General features: G+C 52.0%; 2 protein-coding genes across 12 annotated transcripts in view; one reads left to right on the top strand and one right to left on the bottom strand.

The window, feature by feature from the left end:
• PNKD (PNKD metallo-beta-lactamase domain containing) overlaps window positions 1-19785 on the top strand; it is a 552090-nt gene that overhangs the window by 46860 nt on the left and 485445 nt on the right. The gene's annotated exons all lie outside the window — the stretch shown is intronic.
• The window catches only part of LOC149127282 (uncharacterized), a 421278-nt gene that overhangs the window by 345304 nt on the left and 56189 nt on the right, over window positions 1-19785 (bottom strand). The window contains exons 3-4 of one of the 10 annotated variants that reach the window (XR_016231889.1): window positions 9134-9290; window positions 6798-8504 (exon numbers count right to left, since the gene is read on the bottom strand). The exons of 8 other annotated variants lie outside the window; for them this stretch is intronic. Coding sequence is in view for 1 of the 2 variants with exons in the window: in XM_089329896.1 (XP_089186022.1) it covers window positions 8459-8504; window positions 9134-9198 (111 nt within the window). In the remaining variant the exon portion in view is untranslated. Of the gene's footprint in view, window positions 1-6797; window positions 8505-9133; window positions 9291-19785 lie in introns of those variants that run through there. One more of the 10 variants, XM_089329896.1, reaches the window with a different exon arrangement.

Genomic DNA, 19785 nt, shown 5'->3' with positions numbered 1-19785 from the left:
AGCCTGTACAGTCCTCGTTTCCCTACCACACCTTGCAACACTTCCACGGGCAGCTCAGTGCTAAATAAGCACTTGCCATGGGAGTGCAGAAAGGTGCTGGGAAATAAATCACCCAGGTCCTGCTTACCCGAAGCAAACAAGCCACGCCGGTCACAAGGTTGGCTGCAGAAAGTGTCTTAGTGGCAGAGACATAGATAAAAGGCTCTGGGAGTTCCAAGAAGAGAGCTGAGCCTTCCAGCTGGAGAGAAGGGAGCAGGCATTTGACCCAGGTGACATTTCTGTGCCCCAGACAGCCAAATCCATGGAGATTTAGCTCCTGACTTTCCCTGGTGAGCTGCAGGAACAGGTGATGGAGGCAGCTGGGAGCACATGCCCTGGAGACCTTAGAAGGGAGGGCAGGGCTGAAAACTGAGCTGCCCTCCTCTGCCCTACGGCAGCCTCAGACCCCAGTGCTCCTCACACTCACCTGACAGCTTCCAGACACAGCCTGGCTGGGTTTTCCTACCATGCAGTCTTGCTCAGGACCTGTGGTGACTCAGAATAAGCATGCCTAGAAGGGGACTCTGGCCCCGTGAGGGGTACATGGGGGACCTGACGCCTTACCTCCTCTGCCCTCAACTTGCCGTGAGCCCTTGAGCTCTGCAGGCAGGGAGGCCTCTCTCAAGCCCCACTCATGCAACAAGCAGGAGCTGGGCCCCTCTACTGCCCAGCATGCACAGGTGCTGGCAGGGAGCACAGAACCAGATGGAAAGCTCAAACCACACCTCTTGTAACACCTCTCCCTAACGACCCCAGGCTCCTTGCATCCTCTTTCTGTAATGTGCCTTGACTCACTCACTTGTTTAACAAACATTTATTGAGGCCCCACACTCCTAGACCTGTGGTCTCTCCCTCCTTCCAAAATTTGCTTTCTTTGCCACAGAGACAGGACAAGCTTCTGCCCCAGGAGCACAAGGAGTTTCCTAGGGCTCCCCCCACGCCCACCCTACATTGAGTCAGAATCCCACAGAAATCTGGGGCATGAGCCAGTCCTGCAGGGAAGTGTGATAAAGCTCTACATCTAACCACTGGTGTTGAGTTACTTTCTCACTAAACTTCCTTGCTTGCTTTGTCCCAAAATGCTGCTTCTCGTGTCCACTCAAGCTAGTTCTGCCAGCCCAACTGAGCTCAGTATTTCCACAGGGCAGGGCCAGGCCCCGGCCCCATTCATCTTCTCCCCTGGGATAACTGTCTCGGTCTGTCCATGCTGCTCTAACAGGTGCTATATATAGCGTGCTGGCTGCGAAGCAACAACAGAAACGTACTTCTCACCATGATGGAGCCTAGGGAGGCCAAGGCCAAGGCAGACTCAGCATCTGGCAAGAGCCTGTGGCACCACCCACAGGTCCCGTCTCTGTGTCATCACATCAGGGGTGAGGATTTCAACACGAGTTTGGAAGCAGACACAACATGTAGACCAGAACAATACCTCTCGCACAGAACCCAAACCAGACACAGAGCAAGAGACGAGAGTGCGTTTCTAATAGTATTCTAGGTCCTTGAAAAAAAAATTCCTGGACAAGGCTGACTATTAAAAATATTTAATAAGTAGTCAAGCACAAGTCATGGCCAAGCAAATGAAGCCCAGACCTAAACAGTGCTTCTCCCAAATCCTGATGTCTGTGTGGACAACTGTGCAATCAATCACTCAAGTGCCCGCCCTCGCCAGCATCCTGTACTCCATTTGATGCTCTGTCGTCACTATCCTGAAATCCTTAATGAGCTTTTATATTTTTGTGTTTGGTAAATGAAGGGGGACCCTGGACTGACTGCACATGAGCAGAGGGAGATGAAGGAGTGGGCGTGCTCACCCTTCTTTGCCACCCTGACTGACAGAGCCTTCGCAATGCCCTGGGAGTACAGAATTCCAAGGCGTTCACAGTGCACAGCAGCTCAGCCGGCCCCAAAGCAAGCACAGGGGAGTGTGTTATGTCTGACAATCCCAAAAGGCCACACTTGCCATTCAAAACCAGAACTGGCTTTGAGCACAGAAAATGGAAGAGGCTTCAGGGAACAGGAACCCTTTCTCTCTTGCACTGATGCCCCGTATGATGACATCGAAGGAAAGGAGAAGCCAGAGAGTCTTTCCCTCTCACTGCTTCTGTAGCTAAAGCAGAGTGGGTAGAACGTGTACATATCAAGAAGTGAAATTCAAAGCAGAATTAGTTTTTGTGAGAGTCTCCACTGTGTCCTGCATAAGCTATGAAATATGAGTGTGAGGGGCCGGCGCTGTGGCATAGTGGATGAGGCCACTGCCTGCAGTGCTGGCATCCCATATGGGCACCGGTTCAAGTCCCAGCTGCTCTACTTCCAATCCAGCTCCTTGCTATTGGCCTGGGAAAACAGAAGATGACCCAAGTCCTTGGGCCCCTGCGCCCACGTGGGAGACCCAGAAGAAGCTCCTGGCTCCTGGCTTTGGATCAGTGAAACTCCAGCCATTGCAGCCATCTGGGGAGTGAACCAGAGGGTGGAAGACCTCTCTCTTTCCCTCCCCCCCCCCCCCGCCTCTGCCTCTCTATACAACTCCTGCCTCTGCCTCTCTGTAACTCTGCCTTTCAAATAAATAAATTTTTTAAAAAAATATGAGTGTGTAACATTGGTGATGCCATTCAGAATGCATCTAAAACTGACATGGTACATCAAAAAGAACACTAATGTTGATGGCAATAATTAAATTTTAAAATGGTTATTTCCTGGGCAGGCATTGGGCCTAGTGGTTAAGTTGCCAGTTAGGGTGTTCGTGTCTCCCATCAGAGGACCTGGCTCTGGCCTCTGATTCCAACTTCCTGCTAATGCAGACCCAGGATGGCAGCAATGATGGCTTAAGTAGTTGGGTCCCTGCCACCTTTGTGGGAGACCTGGATGGAGTTCCCAGCTCTCAGCTTTGACCCAGCCTCAGCCATCACCGGCATTTGGGAAGTGAATCAGTGGATGGGAGTCTCCCACCCCAATCTCTCTCCCCCCAATACATATTATATATTTACATATTATATGTTTTAAAACTGATCACTTCGGAGCCGGCACTGTGGCATGGTAGGCTAAGCCTTCTCCTGCGGCACCAGCATCCCACATGTACACAGGTTCATGTCCCAGCTGCTCGTATTCCAATCCAGCTCTCTGATATGACCTGGGAAAGCAGCAGAAGATGGCCTAAGTACTTGGGCCCCTGCAACCAAGTGGGAGACCTGGAAGAAGCCCCTAGCTCCTGGCTTCAGATCTGCCCAGCTCCAGTCATTGCAGCCATTTGGGGAGTGAACCAGCAGATGGAAGATCGCTCTACCTCTCAAATGAAACCATTTTTAAAAAAAAACTATTCATCAGCCGGCACTGTGGCTGACTTGGTTAATCCTCCGCCTATGACGCCAGCATCCTATATGGGCCCTGGGTTCTAGTCTTGGTTGCTCCTCTTCCAGTCCAGCTCTCTGCTGTAGCCTGGGAAGGCAGTGGAGGATGGCCCAAGTGCTTGGGCCCTGCACCCACATGGGAGACCAGGAAGAAGCACCTGGCTCCTGGCTTCGGATTGGCGCAGCGCTGACCATAGCAGCCATTTGGGGAGTGAACCAATGGAAGGAAGACCTTTCTCTCTGTCTCCCTCTCTCACTGTCTGTAACTCAACCTGTCAAATAAAAAAAAACTATTCATATCCTTAAAATTACATTAAATACAGAGCAAGTTTAAAACACCATGAAGAAAAGAAAAACTATATATTTTAATAATTCCAGTGTTGTAATTTTTCTTGCTGTGTGAATAAGGGACTCTCATTTTTCATTTTGTACTGGGACCAGAAAATTATGTAGCCAGCTTTGCGCATACCTACACAGGTAACGATGGATAGCTATCGATGTGACATAGATGCTATACTGCACTGGCAATATAGCAAGTGAACAGTGGGTACCACCCATCTAGATAACAGGTGTCAGCCCTTGAAGTGGTGCTATGCTGGGGCTGGCTTGTATCTGTTCTCAGCAGTCAAGTACGCACATCTCCCCCCAAGCCTGCATCCCATGACATCCCGCTGTAGCTTGATATTGGTCATGGTGAAAGTATTTACAAAAATCAGCAGCTGCTACTAATCAGGTCTCATTTTCCCAAAGAACTGGTCTTAAACTTTTACCAGCACACAACTGGTCAGTAACCACCTGGTCAATCCCCTCTCGGTGCAAAAACCACGGAGAAAAAGTCATTGTCCAATTTCCCACCATTCCTAGCCAGGGACCCATCCTGTTCTGTTCCTGAGGTTTTAGCTTAGGAAAGTGTTGTCCTGGGAATGCTTTGGAAAGCAACATCCAGACCAACTGGCATCTGGAACTCGGGCGCACATCCGGTGCCAGTCAGGGGTGATGTGGGCCCTCCTGAGGTACGACTGGGGTTCACTAAAACCAATGATGTCCTCCTGAGGTTGTCCTGTCACCAGTCAGGAAGGGTAACCTTTGCTTATAAATACCAGCTCTCGATCCAGAACATGCTTCCTGGCCCATAATTACTTTCAGAGCATGCTGTTTCCACTTAGAGAAACCTGAGCTTCCTTCCAAATGGCACCGGACATAACCTGAAATTATATGTTTGCCTTCTGAAGTGGACATGCAAGTCAAGCCTGCTGCCTTCGAATCACAGTGGACTGGGTTGTAGGAGGGGGCCGGCGGGGAGTTGGCTGAAATGGGAGGACCGTGCTGCCTATCGGACAGAGCCAAATGAAGCAGGGGTTCCCACAGGCCCAAGTGCAATGCATAGGTCCAACTTGTGCTTTTCCCACCCAAGCATGGGCTCTCTGTGGGTTCAGCTCTGCAGCCCGGGCCACTGGAGGTTCATCAGGGCCATGCTCTGCCTGAAGTCTTCACTGCTCAGTGGGAAACACACGTGCCAATCATCCGCGATGAGCAGGCACTGGAGATGCATCCTGAGTAAATGAAACACTTTCGCTGCCCTCACAGGGCTCCCAGACTGGAAGCAAATGTTTACCATTTCAAGGAGGCTGTGATGTAATCCTTGAGAGGAGGAGGAGCTACAAGGTGAGAATTTCCGGATTGGCATGGAAGGGTGGGATCCCCAGAGACGGCGATCACTGAAGGATGGGTGGGATGGAAACCTTTGTAGTGTCCCAGAGCTCTTGCAGGGACAGTGGTGAACTTTGATTCCCATAAACGTGCTAACAAAATACAAGACAGGACCAGCTGCACTTTGCAGAGGTGGAAAGTAAGGCTCAAGGTGACTGGCTCAAGATCACTTAACTAGGGAGGAAGAAAAGTGCTGGAAACACAGTAACCAAGAAGGAGGTCAGGCGTTGTTGCTGTCTAGCGGGAAGACAAGCTTGTCTGAGAAGTCAGAGGCTGGGAGGGGTGATTCTCATTTCCCCAGATCTTGCTACAGGGGACTCCACTAAGCTCTTCCCAATGACAGCCGCTGTCTGTCTTCCCTCTTGTCCACACAGGTTCACCCAGCTCTGGCCATCTGCAGCCCCTATGTCCTGGGGACTCTCAGACCCAGCTGCTCAATTGGCCATGCCTCCTTTCCCAGGCTGGCACCAGCAGGCCAACAGTGACATGGTGCTCCCTTAGAAAACAGGGCAGGGCACTGGCACTGTGGCATAGTGGGTAAAGCCATTGTCTGCAGTGCCAGCATCCCATATGGGTGCTGGTTCGAATTCTGGCTGCTCCACTTCCAATACAGCTCTCTGCCATGGCCATAGGAAAGCAGAAGATACCCAAGTCCTTGGGCCTCTGCACCCACATGAGAGACCTGGAAGAAGCATCTGTCTCCTGGCTTCGGATCTGCTTAGCTCTGGCCATTGCAGCCACCTGAGGAGTGAACCAGCAGATGGAAGACCTCTCTCTCTCTCTGCCTCTGCCTCTCTATAACTCTGCCTTCCAAATAAACAAATAAATATTTTAAAGAAAGAAAGGAAAGAAAACAGGGCAGGCCAAGAGCCTGGCTGTCTGCATGAAGCCTGGTCCTGAAGGGGAGAAGGCCCCCACAGCTCTGTTGGCTCCGCCCACGGGTGTGCTCTGCCCTCTGGTTGCAGAGAATCCCCTGGAGAACTTGTTAAATACAGATTCCCGGGCCCTGCCTTTGGTAATTCTGGTTTAGTAGGTCTGGGATGGGGTTAGCAACTCTGTACGATTTTTAAAGTGGCAGGAGGGTGTTGAGAGAGAGAGAGAATCTTCCATCTGTTGGATTTGTTGGTTCACTACTTCAATGGCTACAATACTTGGGGCTGGTCTAGGCTGACGCCAGGAGCCAGGAACTCCATGCTATTATCCCAGGTGGATGGCAGGAACCCAAGCACTCGGGCCATCATCTGCTGCCTTCTTTGGCACATAAGCAGGCAGATGGATCAGAAGTGGAGTAGCCAGGACTCAAGTGATAACCCTGATATGGGATGCCGGCATCATAGGCAGTGGCCCAACCTGTTGCACCACAGCACCAGCCCTGCGCAAAGATTTCATCTGTTCTCACAGTGCTCATTGGCCGCAGCCCTCCGCCTGTTTCATGAAAAGGCCACACTGAGGCCCAGGGATGGTCAGCTGCCCATCCCCCTTGGAGCTGCTGTGAATCATCAGCAGGAGCCAGAAGCTGACCCAGCAACCGGGACTCGGAGCCCAGCATGGTCACCGCAGGCTCCTGGAAAGCCAGAAAGCAGAGGCTTCAGCCCTGGAGTCTGAGTCCATCCAATACCATGTGGTTGGCTCAGAGAACCTTTTATTTACTTTAAAATATAGACGTATAGAGAGCCGCGTGCCCTCCAACATATGTGAAATGAGCCCAGCTCAGATGATCTGCAAAACCCCAAATTGTCCCCATTAGGGTCTCAGGAACTTCTGTGCCGAGCACCGCTGGACCTCAAACCCCACCGCCTGGCCCACTTCCAGCAAAGTCATTCCGGTCACTCGGAGGCTGAAATCCCTCACATGACCCCCGTGCCTGCCCCTCCTCTGCCACATCACCAGCATCCGCCAAGTCCACACTCAGTTTGCATTCAGAGATGTATTTTTCCTTTTTTCCCTTAAAAACCTGCAATATGTTTTTGATAGCAGGGGCCAGTCTTATCCCAGGACTCCCAAGAGTGATGTGACAATACAGGGAAGGAAATGTAGATTGATACCAGAGAGATCTCTAAATACACCCCCTTTGATGGACAGATAGCTCCAAGCAGCAGACTCTCACCACAGGAAATCCTGGTTCTTCTGTGGCTCAGCTGAGTGCACCCAGCTCCCTGTGGACTACTGGGAGCATCAGTTCACACCTCCAAGAGAGCAGGGCTTCTCAGGGAAGGGCGACCCAACTGCTGCCATCACCTGTCCTTTGCAAAGAGCTTGCTGGGTATGGCACAGTGTTCAAGCAGCAGATAGGGGTCCAGGCTGGAAGTCTTGGCTCCCAGGGTTTAGCATCAAAAGCAGACACAGTAAAACAAACTGACTCAGATGGCCAGCACGTCGGTCACTTCCCTGCTCATGCTCCCCTCTCTGGCTCCTTCCTGCCACGCTCTACTTTGCAGAAAACCACATTTCCAGGCTGCCTTGCCCAGTGGCAGTGGGAAAGCTCTGCCCAATGGGCAGAAGGCTGGAAGCCAGAAGGTAGAGCAAGTCCACACCATTTCTACCCCTCTCTCTCTGCTTAGTAGCATCCAGGCAGTGGCAGCCTCACCCCATGCCCTAGGTCCCAATACCTGGGTGCTACTAATGCTACCTCCCCACCTTGCCATACTTTTATTATTTGCTCCTGAACTCATGCAGGAGTTGAAACCCCAAAGCCCTAAGTTCACAGTACTGATAAGGTGACAATCCAATAATGGTGTTTAGAGATAAGGTCTTTGGGAAGTGATTAGGATTGCACCAGGTCCAATGGGTGGAGCTCTATGATTGAACACTGGGGGCTATGTCAGGAAAGGGAAGTCACAGATTGATATAGACACATTCTCCCACCATGAAATGACACAGCCAAGGGGGACTCTCACCAAAGCCCACCTGCGTCCTGCGGTTGGGACTCAGAGGCTCCAGAGCTGTGGACTACAGTCACTCTCTCTTCTTAGTGCAGTAGCCTGCCTCTGATACTCTGCTATAGACAGGAAAAGCTAACTAATACACCCCTGGTCCTTGCAGCTGTTAATTCTTAGTTTGGTTGCTCAGTTCCCCCATCTTTGTGTAACCAATTCCCTGTGTCCCTTGTAATACACTCAAGTGGTTTCTGTTTTCTGTCTAGACCCTGACTCACACGGCAAATGACAGGAATCCAACTCAAGCCAGCCAGCAAAGAGAAGAGGGACTTGTTGTCTGACTGAAGGAAACTCTGGGAAAGACAGGAGTGCAGCTGGGTCCCAGGAGCACCTGGGTCCAGAAGCCTTTGCATCGCCCAGCCCAGCGTCCTTCCACCAGAGGAGTTTCCTCTACATTCCATGAGAAGTGGTCCCCAGCAGCTTGCAGACTCACGTCTTCAGGTTTGTGCCATAAGCAAACACTCCTTTTCTCCAACTGCAATTAAGAAAACACTGGCTAAGGCCTCCTGTTGGCTTATCTTGGGTCATCACCACCACAATGGTCAAAGGACCAGGGAAAACTTGACAGTTTGCTAGAACCTCATGGCTAGTTGGGAGAGTGTCTAAGAAACTGGGGCCTGAGGCACCTCGGAAGTGATAAGGTATATTGGGATGTGCAATCTCAAGGCAAAGAGAGGGAGGGAAAGGAAAGGAATGCAGCAAATACTGCAAAATGAGAGACGCAAATATGCAGACTGCATTATCAAGCCATTCACAGCCGGTTTCTCATTCACACAGGGTGTCTTCACACATCCTAGCATACTCCCTGTGCCTGAGAGCATCCCACCAGATGGGGGGAGGGGGAGGGGACGAAACTCTGTCTGCCGGATCCCTCCCATCTCAAACAGGTCAGCTTTGCCCATGCAAGGCACTATCTCCCCAACGCTGCTGGTGCTGCCTCACCCAGCATCTCAGGACAGCCCCTGGTGAAGCCAGATGCCACACCTTGCTGCGTGGTGCTTCACCAGGGACCAGAATGGGGATGACAGGAGGCTCCAAGGATCAGGGCAGGCCAGGTGCACCGTGACAGGAGCAATAGAGACAATGTTGGATCCCAGAACTCACCATGAGGGAGAGACCCCAGGCAATGGTATGGTCACGACGGCAGCAGTTGGTGATCTCCACGAGTTCTAGGAGAGACCAAGCTGATCTGAGGCTATACAGACATCAAGACAACAGGTCTGCAGGGGGAGTGGGTATCCCAATGGACGGAAGGGGTCATCTAAGGACAAACAATAGATTCAGAGATAGGAGCCCACCAGGATGAACACTGAAGACTGAACCAGTACAGGGCATTTACATGATGTACACATCAAGGGCACACAAAACAAGCAGGTGTGGAGACACAGAGAGAGCCTCCAAGTGGTTTGCTGGAGCCACATAACTGTTCTCCGCCTGTCTCCACTCTTTCAACCTTCGACAACTGCCTCTGCTCTCATTCTTCCCCTCTTCTGAGCACCTGCTCTGTGCCAAGGACCATCCGTGTCTATGCCTGCACTCATACATCGGAATCCAGCACTGCCCACTTGCCCCACCTGGACCAAGCCGTCAGCATCTCTCATTGGTCCCCCATGACTTTCCCTAACTGCCCCTTGCTTGTCCATCTTTGCTTCATTTCAGTCTCTTCCATGCACAGCAGCCAAATGAACCTTTAAAAACCCATATCAGATCATCATTTGTCCCATTTTTCAATCCCCCCTCCCCAAACTCCCTACCACACTTTAAATCCATGCTTATTCTGACTCCTGGAACTGTGGCTCCCTGCCCAGCATTCTCCCCTTCACTTGCCTCGCTGTGGCCACACTGGAGCATAACCAACAGGCTCCTACCTCAGGGCCCCTGCTCTCGCTCCTCTTCCCCTCTCAGCAATTCACTCCGCCACCAGATATCAGCTGCTCACGCCCTTGCTTCTTTCAGGTCTGTACCCAAAGGCAGCTTCTGAGAAAGGCTTCTCTGATCAGCCTAGCTCCAGCAGCACCTTGTGTCACTCTCTTCCCCTTAACTGCTTCCCCTATTCCTGACAACACCCATCACTCACGGAGGCCAAAGAGTACATGGGGCATGGGGTGTGTGTGTGTACATGCATGAACATGTATCTGGGTGTGCAAATGCTGTGTGTGTGGTGTGCATTCACATTTGTGTGTGTGCATGTTTGTATGTGTGCATTTATGTAGGGTGTGTGCACATGTATGTGCATATGTGTGCATGCACATGGATATGCCATGCACTTCTCTTTCCCCATTAGAATGCAAACTCTATGCAGCAAAGGCCTGTGTTATTTTCCCCACAGTAGCTACAACAATGCCTGGCACTAGCAACTTCTCAGTAAATGCTTGAGCAATGGATTCCTCAGTGGGGGGCAGATTGTTCACCACGGTATGACAAAAGCTGAAACAGATGTAAGAGCAAGAGTGTTGGGTTTGGTTCTCTGGCCGCACAGGTCCGGGAAGCCGTGGAAGCCCTAAGCATGTGGCACCCATCCTGCCTGCAGATGCACAAGCAGTGCCAGAATGACAGAAAGCTTCCGTCTGAGACAGCTGACGGAGAGCAGCCCGACAGTGCAAGGTGAGCCTCAAGGCAGCACAGTGAAGCCACTTAGGACCTGGGCTTAAAACCTACTTATGTTCTATTTTTTTAAAAAAATGTGTATATTTATTTGAAAGGTGGAGTTACAGAGAGAAGGAGAGACACAGAGAGAGAGATCTTCCATCCCCTGGTTCACTCCTCAAATGGCTGAAAGGACTGGGGTTGGACCAAGCTGAAGCCAGGGTGGAGACCAGGGACTCTGACCACCTTCTGCTGCTTTTCCAGGCACATGAACAGGGAGCTGGATCGGAAGTGGGGCAGCCAGGACTCCAACTGGAGCCCATGTGGGATGCCTGCACTGCAGGACAAGGCTTATCCTGCTGTACCACAGCACTGGCCCCTGTGTTCTATTTTTAAAGTGTTTGTCATAGACTGTCAGGTTGGAAGCAGAGACTGGAAATCCTGTAGGCACACTCTCTTGCTGTGCAGGTTAGGAAGACCTATCTCAGAGAACGCAAACGGCGTTTTTCCCAAGTGACATGGCCAGTTGGTGGCCAAGTCTGCTCCCCGACCAGTGACTTGTAGACAACGTTAGATTTTCAGCAGCTTAGAGGATTTGTTCCCAGGGACTCTTGTACTCCAGAGAGCAGACGGAGAAATCTGCATTCCAGTATGGTTAAGGGGAGGCCTGGCTTCGAAAAGAAGCTTCATTGGATTTAAATGTAAAGCAGTGAAGCGATGCATCAGGAGTTCGAGAATTTTCTCTTTCCAAAAAAAAAAAAAAAATTGGGTTTTGCAGACATCGTGAGACAAGGACCACACCTGCCTGATTCACCACTGCATTCCAAGCACCTAGCAGAAGGCAGGCACATGGCAGACACCTGTTAATTAGGGTCGAGTTAATGGGTGAAGGAGCCAGGAAAGTGACCGCCCTGCTGGGAGAGTTGTCCAGGGGGCTGATTCAGCCGCTCTGCACACACGCAGGGGGCAGATGCAGGAAGCCTTTCTATGTAGACCGATGACTGCAGCAGCAGGACGACAGACTAAGGGCTTCCCTGATCTCAACAGTTCCGTTCTGGATTCAAAAGCAACAGTTTTCACCACTCAGCACTCATGGTGCTTCTCTCGACAGCAAGAGGCATTAATGTGAAACCTGTGGAGCTACTCATGCCCTCACAGGCTGGGACTGCAGTGGCTCCATCACGAGAAAGGGCCTAAGAGGGCTTTGATGATGCAGCTCTGCCTATTTTCTAATAGCTATCAACAACAGGGAGAAAACCACCTTCCTAGACTTACAAGTCTGTCTTTTTCAACTTGCTGCCTAACACTTCAGTTTGCTCAGAGATGGCTTTCAGAACAGGCTTTATTCCTTGCCATAGATGTGGGCGTCAGTCCCCGACCATGGCTGCCACGTGCCTTAGCAGCAGCTCATGTCCTTCAAGTCACCCAGCTCCCTGAGAAGCTGAGTCAGCAAATCTAAATAGCCAGGCAGACAGCAGGCAGCGCAGAGAAAGCCCAGCAGAGTGCTGCTACTCCCACGCCCAGACCAAAGAAGACCCTGCCCCTCGCCGTTTGTTAAATGCTCGACTCTAGGCTTACAGTGGCCTCCTGGCTCTTCCCAGGGAAATGGTTTCTCAGAGCCCGGGGAAGATGCCAGCCCAAGGCTCAGAGCTTCCTTCCTAACCACACTCAGGTGCCTGTGTAGCCCTCTGCCCAGGATTCCTCCAAGACTGGCACAAACCACCCCAAGAGCACAAAAACTCGAGTCTAAGTTCAAGGGAGCAGTGCCAGGTGCCACTTCTCGTGGGCACACAGAAGCTCCAGGTTTGGGCTGGAGGTGGGAGGAGCAGAGGGTGGACCAGGGTCTCGTGTAGTTGTCCTTGCTCCAGTGTATTCCAGCCCAGAACTCTGTGAGAAGCTATGTTCCCCAGGAGAAGCTGAAATGCCACGTGCTTTGGAAATGGTATTTTGACAAGGGAAGAGGAAACAGGAAACAGGTTGACAGCTTTGTTGATAAGTCTTTTTTAAATAGAGGGAGAGACCAGACTCAGTCCCATCTTGTACTCTGTTTTAAAGTTAGCTAACTAACTATCTACCTATCTATCCATCCATCTATCCATATTTGAAAGGCAGAGAGAGAGACAGACAGACAGACAGACAGAGGCCAAGAGAGATGCCCCATTTTCTGTTTAACTCCCCAAATGGCCACAGCAGCCTTGGCTGGCCCAGACCAAAGCCAGGAGCCAGGAACTCCATCCAGGACTCCCACGTGGGTGGCAGGGTCCCAAGCACTTGAGCCATCTTCTGCTGCCTTCCCAGGTGCATTATCAGGAGTTGGATTGGGGTGGAGCAGCCAAGACTCAAACCAGCTCTTCTATGGGATGCCAGCAGTGCTTTAACCCACTGCACCAGGACACCAGCCCCTATTGATGAGTCTTGAATACTTAGCTATACACTGGGGGGACATCCATTTCTACTCCCCACCGGGGGCTGGGTCTCCCTCCCTATCAAGACCACAGCTGTGGGATATAATACCTGGAGGGACGGAGCAGAGAACCAGAGAACAAAGTCCAGAAGCCACAAGCCTCCCTCTGAGAGAAGCAAAGAGGCACTTTCCTGAGAAATGGAGTGAGTTTTCTAAGTCACTGCAGCTCTGAAATCAGCCATTTCCAAAAGATGAAGAGAAAGAGTGACAGAGAGCTGGGGGCGGGGCAACCTGAAGGCTCCTCGGAAGGGTGCAGAGACGTTACTTCTGTGGAGTGTTCATTGTCTGCAAAGCTTGGAGGGATCTGGAGAGACAGTGGATCAGGTGGAGGCAGAGGGGGCATTCCTGGTTTTCCCAACCTTGGAGCTGGCCAGGTGATGCACAGACAGTGGGGTTCAGGAAACTATCAGGACAAGGCTCTCGGGGCTGCCCTCTGGCCTCCAGCTCATGGGGCTGGCCTCCCCACTGAGCACGGGACAGCACCTAGGGCCTAAGCTCTTTTCAGGGCCTCTCAGAAATGCTGCTATTTTTGTATCTTTTTTTTTTTTTTTTTTTGACAGGCAGAGTGGACAGTGAGAGAGAGAGAGACAGAGAGAAAGGTCTTCCTTTGCCGTTGGTTCACCCTCTAATGGCCGCCGCGGCTGGCGCGCTGCGGCCGGCGCACCGCGCTGATCCGATGGCAGGAGCCAGGAGCCAGGTGCTTTTCCTGGTCTCCCATGGGGTGCAGGGCCCAAGCACCTGGGCCATCCTCCACTGCACTCCCTGGCCACAGCAGAGGGCTGGCCTGGAAGAGGGGCAACCGGGATAGAATCCGGCGCCCTGACCGGGACTAGAACCCGGTGTGCCGGCGCCACAAGGCGGAGGATTAGCCTAGTGAGCCGCGGCGCCGGCCCTATTTTTGTATCTTTAAAAATTAAAATAAAAAAAAGGATGGTGATAAAAATGTATAATCATGAACCCAGCCTGAACAACCTTTGCCTTTATCCCAGTGTACTCATAAAGTGGGTGTCTTCACATTCATCTATGGAGAAAAGGCTCACTAGGCCGAAGCACCCTGGGCCTGTAGAAGTTCTCCTGTGGTCTTGGCAGTGAGGACCTTCTGGGAGCTGCAGCCCCATGGGGAAGCCTCGGCTCAGATCTGGAAACTCCCTCAGTGCTGGGCAACTCCAGCAAAGTGTGAGCGCCACAGTAGCAGAGGGAACGTGGAATCCAGACAAAGCACTCAGCACCAGCCGTGGCTCCCAGGAGCACCAGTAAATACTGGGAATCGCTGGTAAGTGCTCATGGACACAGGCCACCAGAGATGGCTTAGTCTACCGGGCTATGAGTCAGCTCTTCATTACTATGACGAGACACCTGAGGCAGTCCACCTCTAGAAAGAAAGGAAGTTTATGTAGCCCAGGAGGCCGACAGGTGCAGGCTTTGGCTGTCGGTCAGGGCCACTGTGGGTGCTGGAGCACGTGGGTGAGCCAGGAAGCAGAGAGACTGGGCCCAACTCAGGCTTTTATAACAGCCTTCCGAGGGCACACCCCCAGTGACCTAAGGACCTCCCACTAAGTCCCACCTCCTAAAGGTCCCACGGCCTCCCCATAGTAGTAGCACTTGAGGGACCAAGCCTCTAACACATGGGCCTTTGGGGGACATCTGACTTTCCAACCACAGCATTGGGTAAGAGCATAAGCTTTGAAGTCAGAGAAGCCCATGTGTGCCCTGCATCTCACCAAAGGGGTGACTTTGGGCTAGAACTCCATTTGCTCTATCTGGCAAATGTGAGCAATGCTTGGAGTGCAGGACAGAGTCCTGTCGCTCCCCCTCTTCATGGAGGAGCAACACAGGACCCTGCGCTGTTCTTTCATCTGCTCGGCCCTCCCCGGGTTTGCTGCTGGTTCTTCCTGGGTTGGCTACTATCCCTTCCACCTCCGTGGAAGGGCAGTTCCCCCTGGCCGCATTCCCCACTTCCGCAGGGGAGCGGCACACCGCCGGCCGGTTCTCTCGGGGGCTGCACGGGTCCCCTTAGATGTTCCCCATAGATGTTCCTGGTGCATGCCGTCTCTCTCCTCCTTTATAGTCCTCCTCCGCCAATCCCAACTCGGCTGCCCACACGCCGAGTACGCTGCTCTCCTCCAATCAGGAGCAAGTCCTACAGTTTATTGGTTGAACTGGAGGCAGCTGGGTAGAAGCTGTTTTCTCCTCTCCCAGCGCCATATTGTAGGAGAGCAGATGCATAGAATAAGTCTTAATTCCAGTAACCCAGTCTAGTCCGAGCTGCTCCCCACAGAGGAGAGCAGATGCATAGAATAAGTCTTAATTCCAGTAACTTAGTCTAGTCCGAGCTGCTCCCCACAGAGTCCCACTCATAATACTGTTCAGTTAACAGTCACCATGGAAACTGATGATTTTAGGACCAGTCAAAAGGCAAGACCTGGGCTCACACTGTGGTGCAGCAAGTTGGTCCTCCCCTTTCAAATAAATAAAATATTTTTTTAAAAAAAGGCAAGTACCCATGAGTAACAAGAGGCAATGCCCAGCCTCAAATATCTCCCGTCCTCTGTCTGTCCCTCACATCTTCAAATCTGCCCATTAAAACTCCTGTTTGTTAAGATGGAGACAAGACTCTCAGGACAACATATGGCAATGAGTTCAGGGACAAGGCGACTCAGAGCAGAAGCCGGACAGAGCTCCCTGCTGCCCAGCAGCTCATCTGGGAAGCGTAAAAAGCACTGGGCTAGGGCTTCTGGAATAATCCAAACAATACTTCCAGTCCATGATCGGAGAAGAAGGATAAGAGAAGTGAGGAGCTGGGCCACCACCCAGTGGGGGACAGCATGCAAAGGTCCCCACTCCAGAGGTGCGGTGATCTGTCATCTCGGGCACTCGGCCACACGGCTGGATCCACGCACAGGTCATTTCTCCAACCCTCCACCAGCAAGGACTGCTGAGAAACCCAGGGACACATGGGGACATTCTTGCTCTCCAGTCTCTAGGGAAGAGGGACATCACAGCCCCTTCTCTCCCATGAACATGTCTCAGAAATGACATCAAACCGCAGAGCTTCTTGGTGATCTAAAAGCCCGGCATTGCCTCCATCACCCCCATCCACCAAACTTGCCCCTTAGGAGCAGGTGTTGTGGTGCAGCCAGGTAAGCTGCTGCTTGGGAAACCCACATCCCACATCAGACAGCCCGGGATCGAGTCCTGCCTCTGTCTCTGCTTCCAATCCAGCTTCCTGCTAATGCATCTGGGAACCAGAAGATGACGGTTTAAGTCCTGAGTCCCTGCCACCCACATGGCAGACCCAGATGGAGTTCCTAGCTTCTGGCTTCAGTTTGGCAGAGCCCTGTTTGGGCATTTGGGGAATGAATCAGCAGATGGAAAATTCTCTCTCTCTTTCTCTCTCTCTCTCTGCCTTTCAAAGAAGTGAAAATGAATAAACTTTTTTAACTTGCATCTTATAGTTACACCTACAGAAGAGCCTTTTAATGTGCATTAACTCACAGAGACCATTTTGCAAATCTTTTTTCTTAACTGCTGGATTTGTCTAACCTCTTTATGTTATATTTAAAAATATAAACACATACGCTAAATCCAGGTCAATAGCCTGTCTAAAAATTGATTTATCAGACCAAAATCAACTAAATGTTTTGTTCTTAATTTCCCAAAGCAAACATGTACAGATTCAGGCTCTAAGTTTCATACCCTGTCCCAAGCAGCTCATCCCTGACACAGAACATAAGCAAAACCAAACAAACAGGAGAGGAAGGGTAGGCAGTCCATAGCTCCTTCCTTCAGGGCCAGCTGCCTGCTGCCCTCAGACCAAGCCTGAGAGCTTGGGGTCCAGCCATGTGACTGACTACGATCTGGAGGCAGACACAGCTATCTGCAGAAGCTAGAACCTTCTGAAGGCTGCCGACACACAGAGAGAAATAGGACTTGTTTCAAACAAAAATTGTATCCTGATTTCAGGCATTTATCAGCAAGGATCAGGCTGGGTATAAAGAACCTTAGAAGCAATTCATTCAAAAGACCTAGCTTTAGAAATTAGTCTGTTTGCATACTGTGTTCATACCATGTTACTCCCAAGAGCCCAGTGGTGGTCTAGTCACTAGATTAACTTTCAAATAAATAAATAAATAAGATGGCCCAAGTCCTTGGGCCCCTGCAGCCATGTGGGAGGCCCGGAAGACGCTCCTGGCTCCTGGCTTCGGATTGGTGCAGCTCCGGCTATTGCAGCCAACTGGGGAGTGAACCATCAGATGGAAGACCTCTCCCTCTCTCCCTCTCTCACTCTATCCCTCTCTCCCTCTCTCTCTCTGACTCTTCTTTCTTTAAAATAAATAGAAATTAGCCAGACAGATAAAGCAGCTTAGCCAACAGGCGGCCACCACCCCACACCAACTCCCGGCCTTAAGCTGTTTCCACAACCCCACTTGCCCCCCTCATCCCAACTGGGACCCTGGGCAGCCCGCAGGGGAGCTCTGGGTGTCACCATGCCAACATTTGAAGAATCAATAACAAGCAAGACCAAGTCATCTCCTCTGTCACCCACCTTCCCCCCAGCTCAACAATAGCTAAGTAAACTCAGCTGAAAGTTTCCAAAGAATTTCACTCTGGGGCCAAGCCCAGAGATGGAAACTTTTAGCCTGGGAAGGAAACTTAGCAGGATGCAGAGCGAGTAAAAACAGAAGGCCAGCATTCGGAACTAGAAGGAGATCGCGGCTTCCACACAGGCAACCCCTGGAGACCCAGCACCGTGCCTGAATCCAACCTGCAGCTCCCCAGCACAAATGAGGCACCCAACTGCTGAGTTACGGGCACGGGGCATGGTGACCTGGCAGGTTGGCACTGGCCTCCCCCCTACCCCCCAGGGCCTCTGCAACTGAGCAGCTCACGACTTCTTTCAGAAATGCCATTGAGGGCTCTGAGCTAACACAGAGACCATGAGGGGCTGCAGGAAGGGGTGCCAAGGGTCTCCTGCTGGCCCCAGGGGAGGCACTCAAATGTCACAAGGTCTTCCAGGCAAGAATCTCCTGTCCAAGTGGGCAAGATGGAGACTCATCATGGGACCACGCAAGATGGAGGCTCTCGTTATGGGACCACCCTGCTTCCCATTCGAGCAGACACCAGCACTTCCCCAGGGCAAGAAGCTGCTGTCAGGATTAAGGAAAACCAGGGCTGCAAGGCTCTGAGCTCGGGGCCATGCACTCAGAACTGACTTTTAACACAAAAGCACCCTGTAGACAGGGCACTGCCTGGATCTCTATCCCCAGAGTCTGTCACTCTGCTGGCACCCAGTGGTGCCTAATTAAGACTACATAGATGCCAAGTACTGCCTTGTGGGTGAGTCAAGCACCAGGGGACCCCAGGAGGGTTACACTCACAGCAGCAGTAGGGCCCCAGCTCTAGGAAGGTGTGGGTTTTTTTTTTTTTTACAGGCAGAGTGGATAGAGAGAGAGCGAGACAGAGAGAAGATCTTCCTTTTCCGTTGGTTCACCCCACAATGGCTGCTGCAGCCGGCACACCGCGCTGATCCGAAGCCAGGAGCCAGGTGCTTCTCCTGGTCTCCCATGGGGTGCAGGGCCCAAGCACTTGGGTCATCCTCCACTGCACTCCCGGGCCACAGCAGAGAGCTGGCCTGGAAGAGGAGAGACCGGGGCAGAACCCAGTGTGCCGGCGCCGCAGGTAGAGGATTAGCCTATTGAGCCTCAGTGCCAGCCCAGAGCTTAGGCCTCTAACACCGTGCTCCTGCCCAAGAAGGTGAGAGCTTGACTTGACACAAGTGACGCAGATCCAGGTACCTGCCGTTGGCTTAGCCGAGGAGGGCACTGTGCAGGAGGAAGGCCAGGTGAGATACAGAGGAGCCAGGAGCAGGCTGCCAGGGCAGGACTCAGCAATGATGCCCAGACGGGCGAGAGAGATTCCAGGACTTGGATGTTCCTCAACATCACCCCATAAGCTTGTTCTGGCACCTGGAATTGCCCCATTTAAAAAAAAAAAGTATCCCTTTAAGCCCAGAACAGCATGTCCTTGGAGCCAAGGACAGAGGAGAGGTTTGGACTTCAGCCATCAGCCCAGTCCACAGATCCTTGGAGGTGTCTGTGCTGTACTGCCCTGGACGGGCCCCAGGGCCCACGACCCCAGCCTCCCTCGTGCAGTGCAGCCGTGCTGGGGGAGTCCATGTCCCTCAACTCTCTCCACACTCCTCACGCTGTCCTCCCTCTGCCCCGTGAGCCTGAACAGCAAACTCTTACTCACCCTTCAAAGCCCAGCCCGGACATCATCATCCTGCTCCACACAAACGTTCTAACTCTCCTTGCACTCCTCAAAAATCAGTTCTTGGGGGGACTGGCACTGTGGGCTTAGCAGGTAAAGCCACCACCTCCCATGCCAGCATCCCATATGGGTACCAGTTCAAGTCCCAGCTGCTCCACTTCCAATCCAGCTCCCTGCTAATGCACCTGGGAAAGCAATGGAAGATGGCCCACGTCATCGGGCCCCTGCATCCATGGGGTAGATTCATAAGGAGCTCCTGGCTTCTGGCTTCAGCCTGGCCCAGCCCCAGCCATTGCAGCCATTTGGGAAGTGAACCAGCAGAGGGACAATCTCTCTTCCTGCCTCTGCCTCTCCTTCTCTGTAACTCTTTCAAATGAATAAATCCTCTGAAAAAATGAGTTCTCAGGACTAGAGGGAGTCTTTAGTGTGCTGCACT

The sequence above is a fragment of the Oryctolagus cuniculus genome, chromosome 3 (assembly GCF_051225735.1).
Source record: "Oryctolagus cuniculus isolate XC-2025 breed Fujian yellow rabbit chromosome 3, ASM5122573v1, whole genome shotgun sequence".
Lineage (NCBI taxonomy): Eukaryota > Metazoa > Chordata > Mammalia > Lagomorpha > Leporidae > Oryctolagus > Oryctolagus cuniculus.
This window is presented reverse-complemented; position numbering and strand designations above follow the sequence as displayed.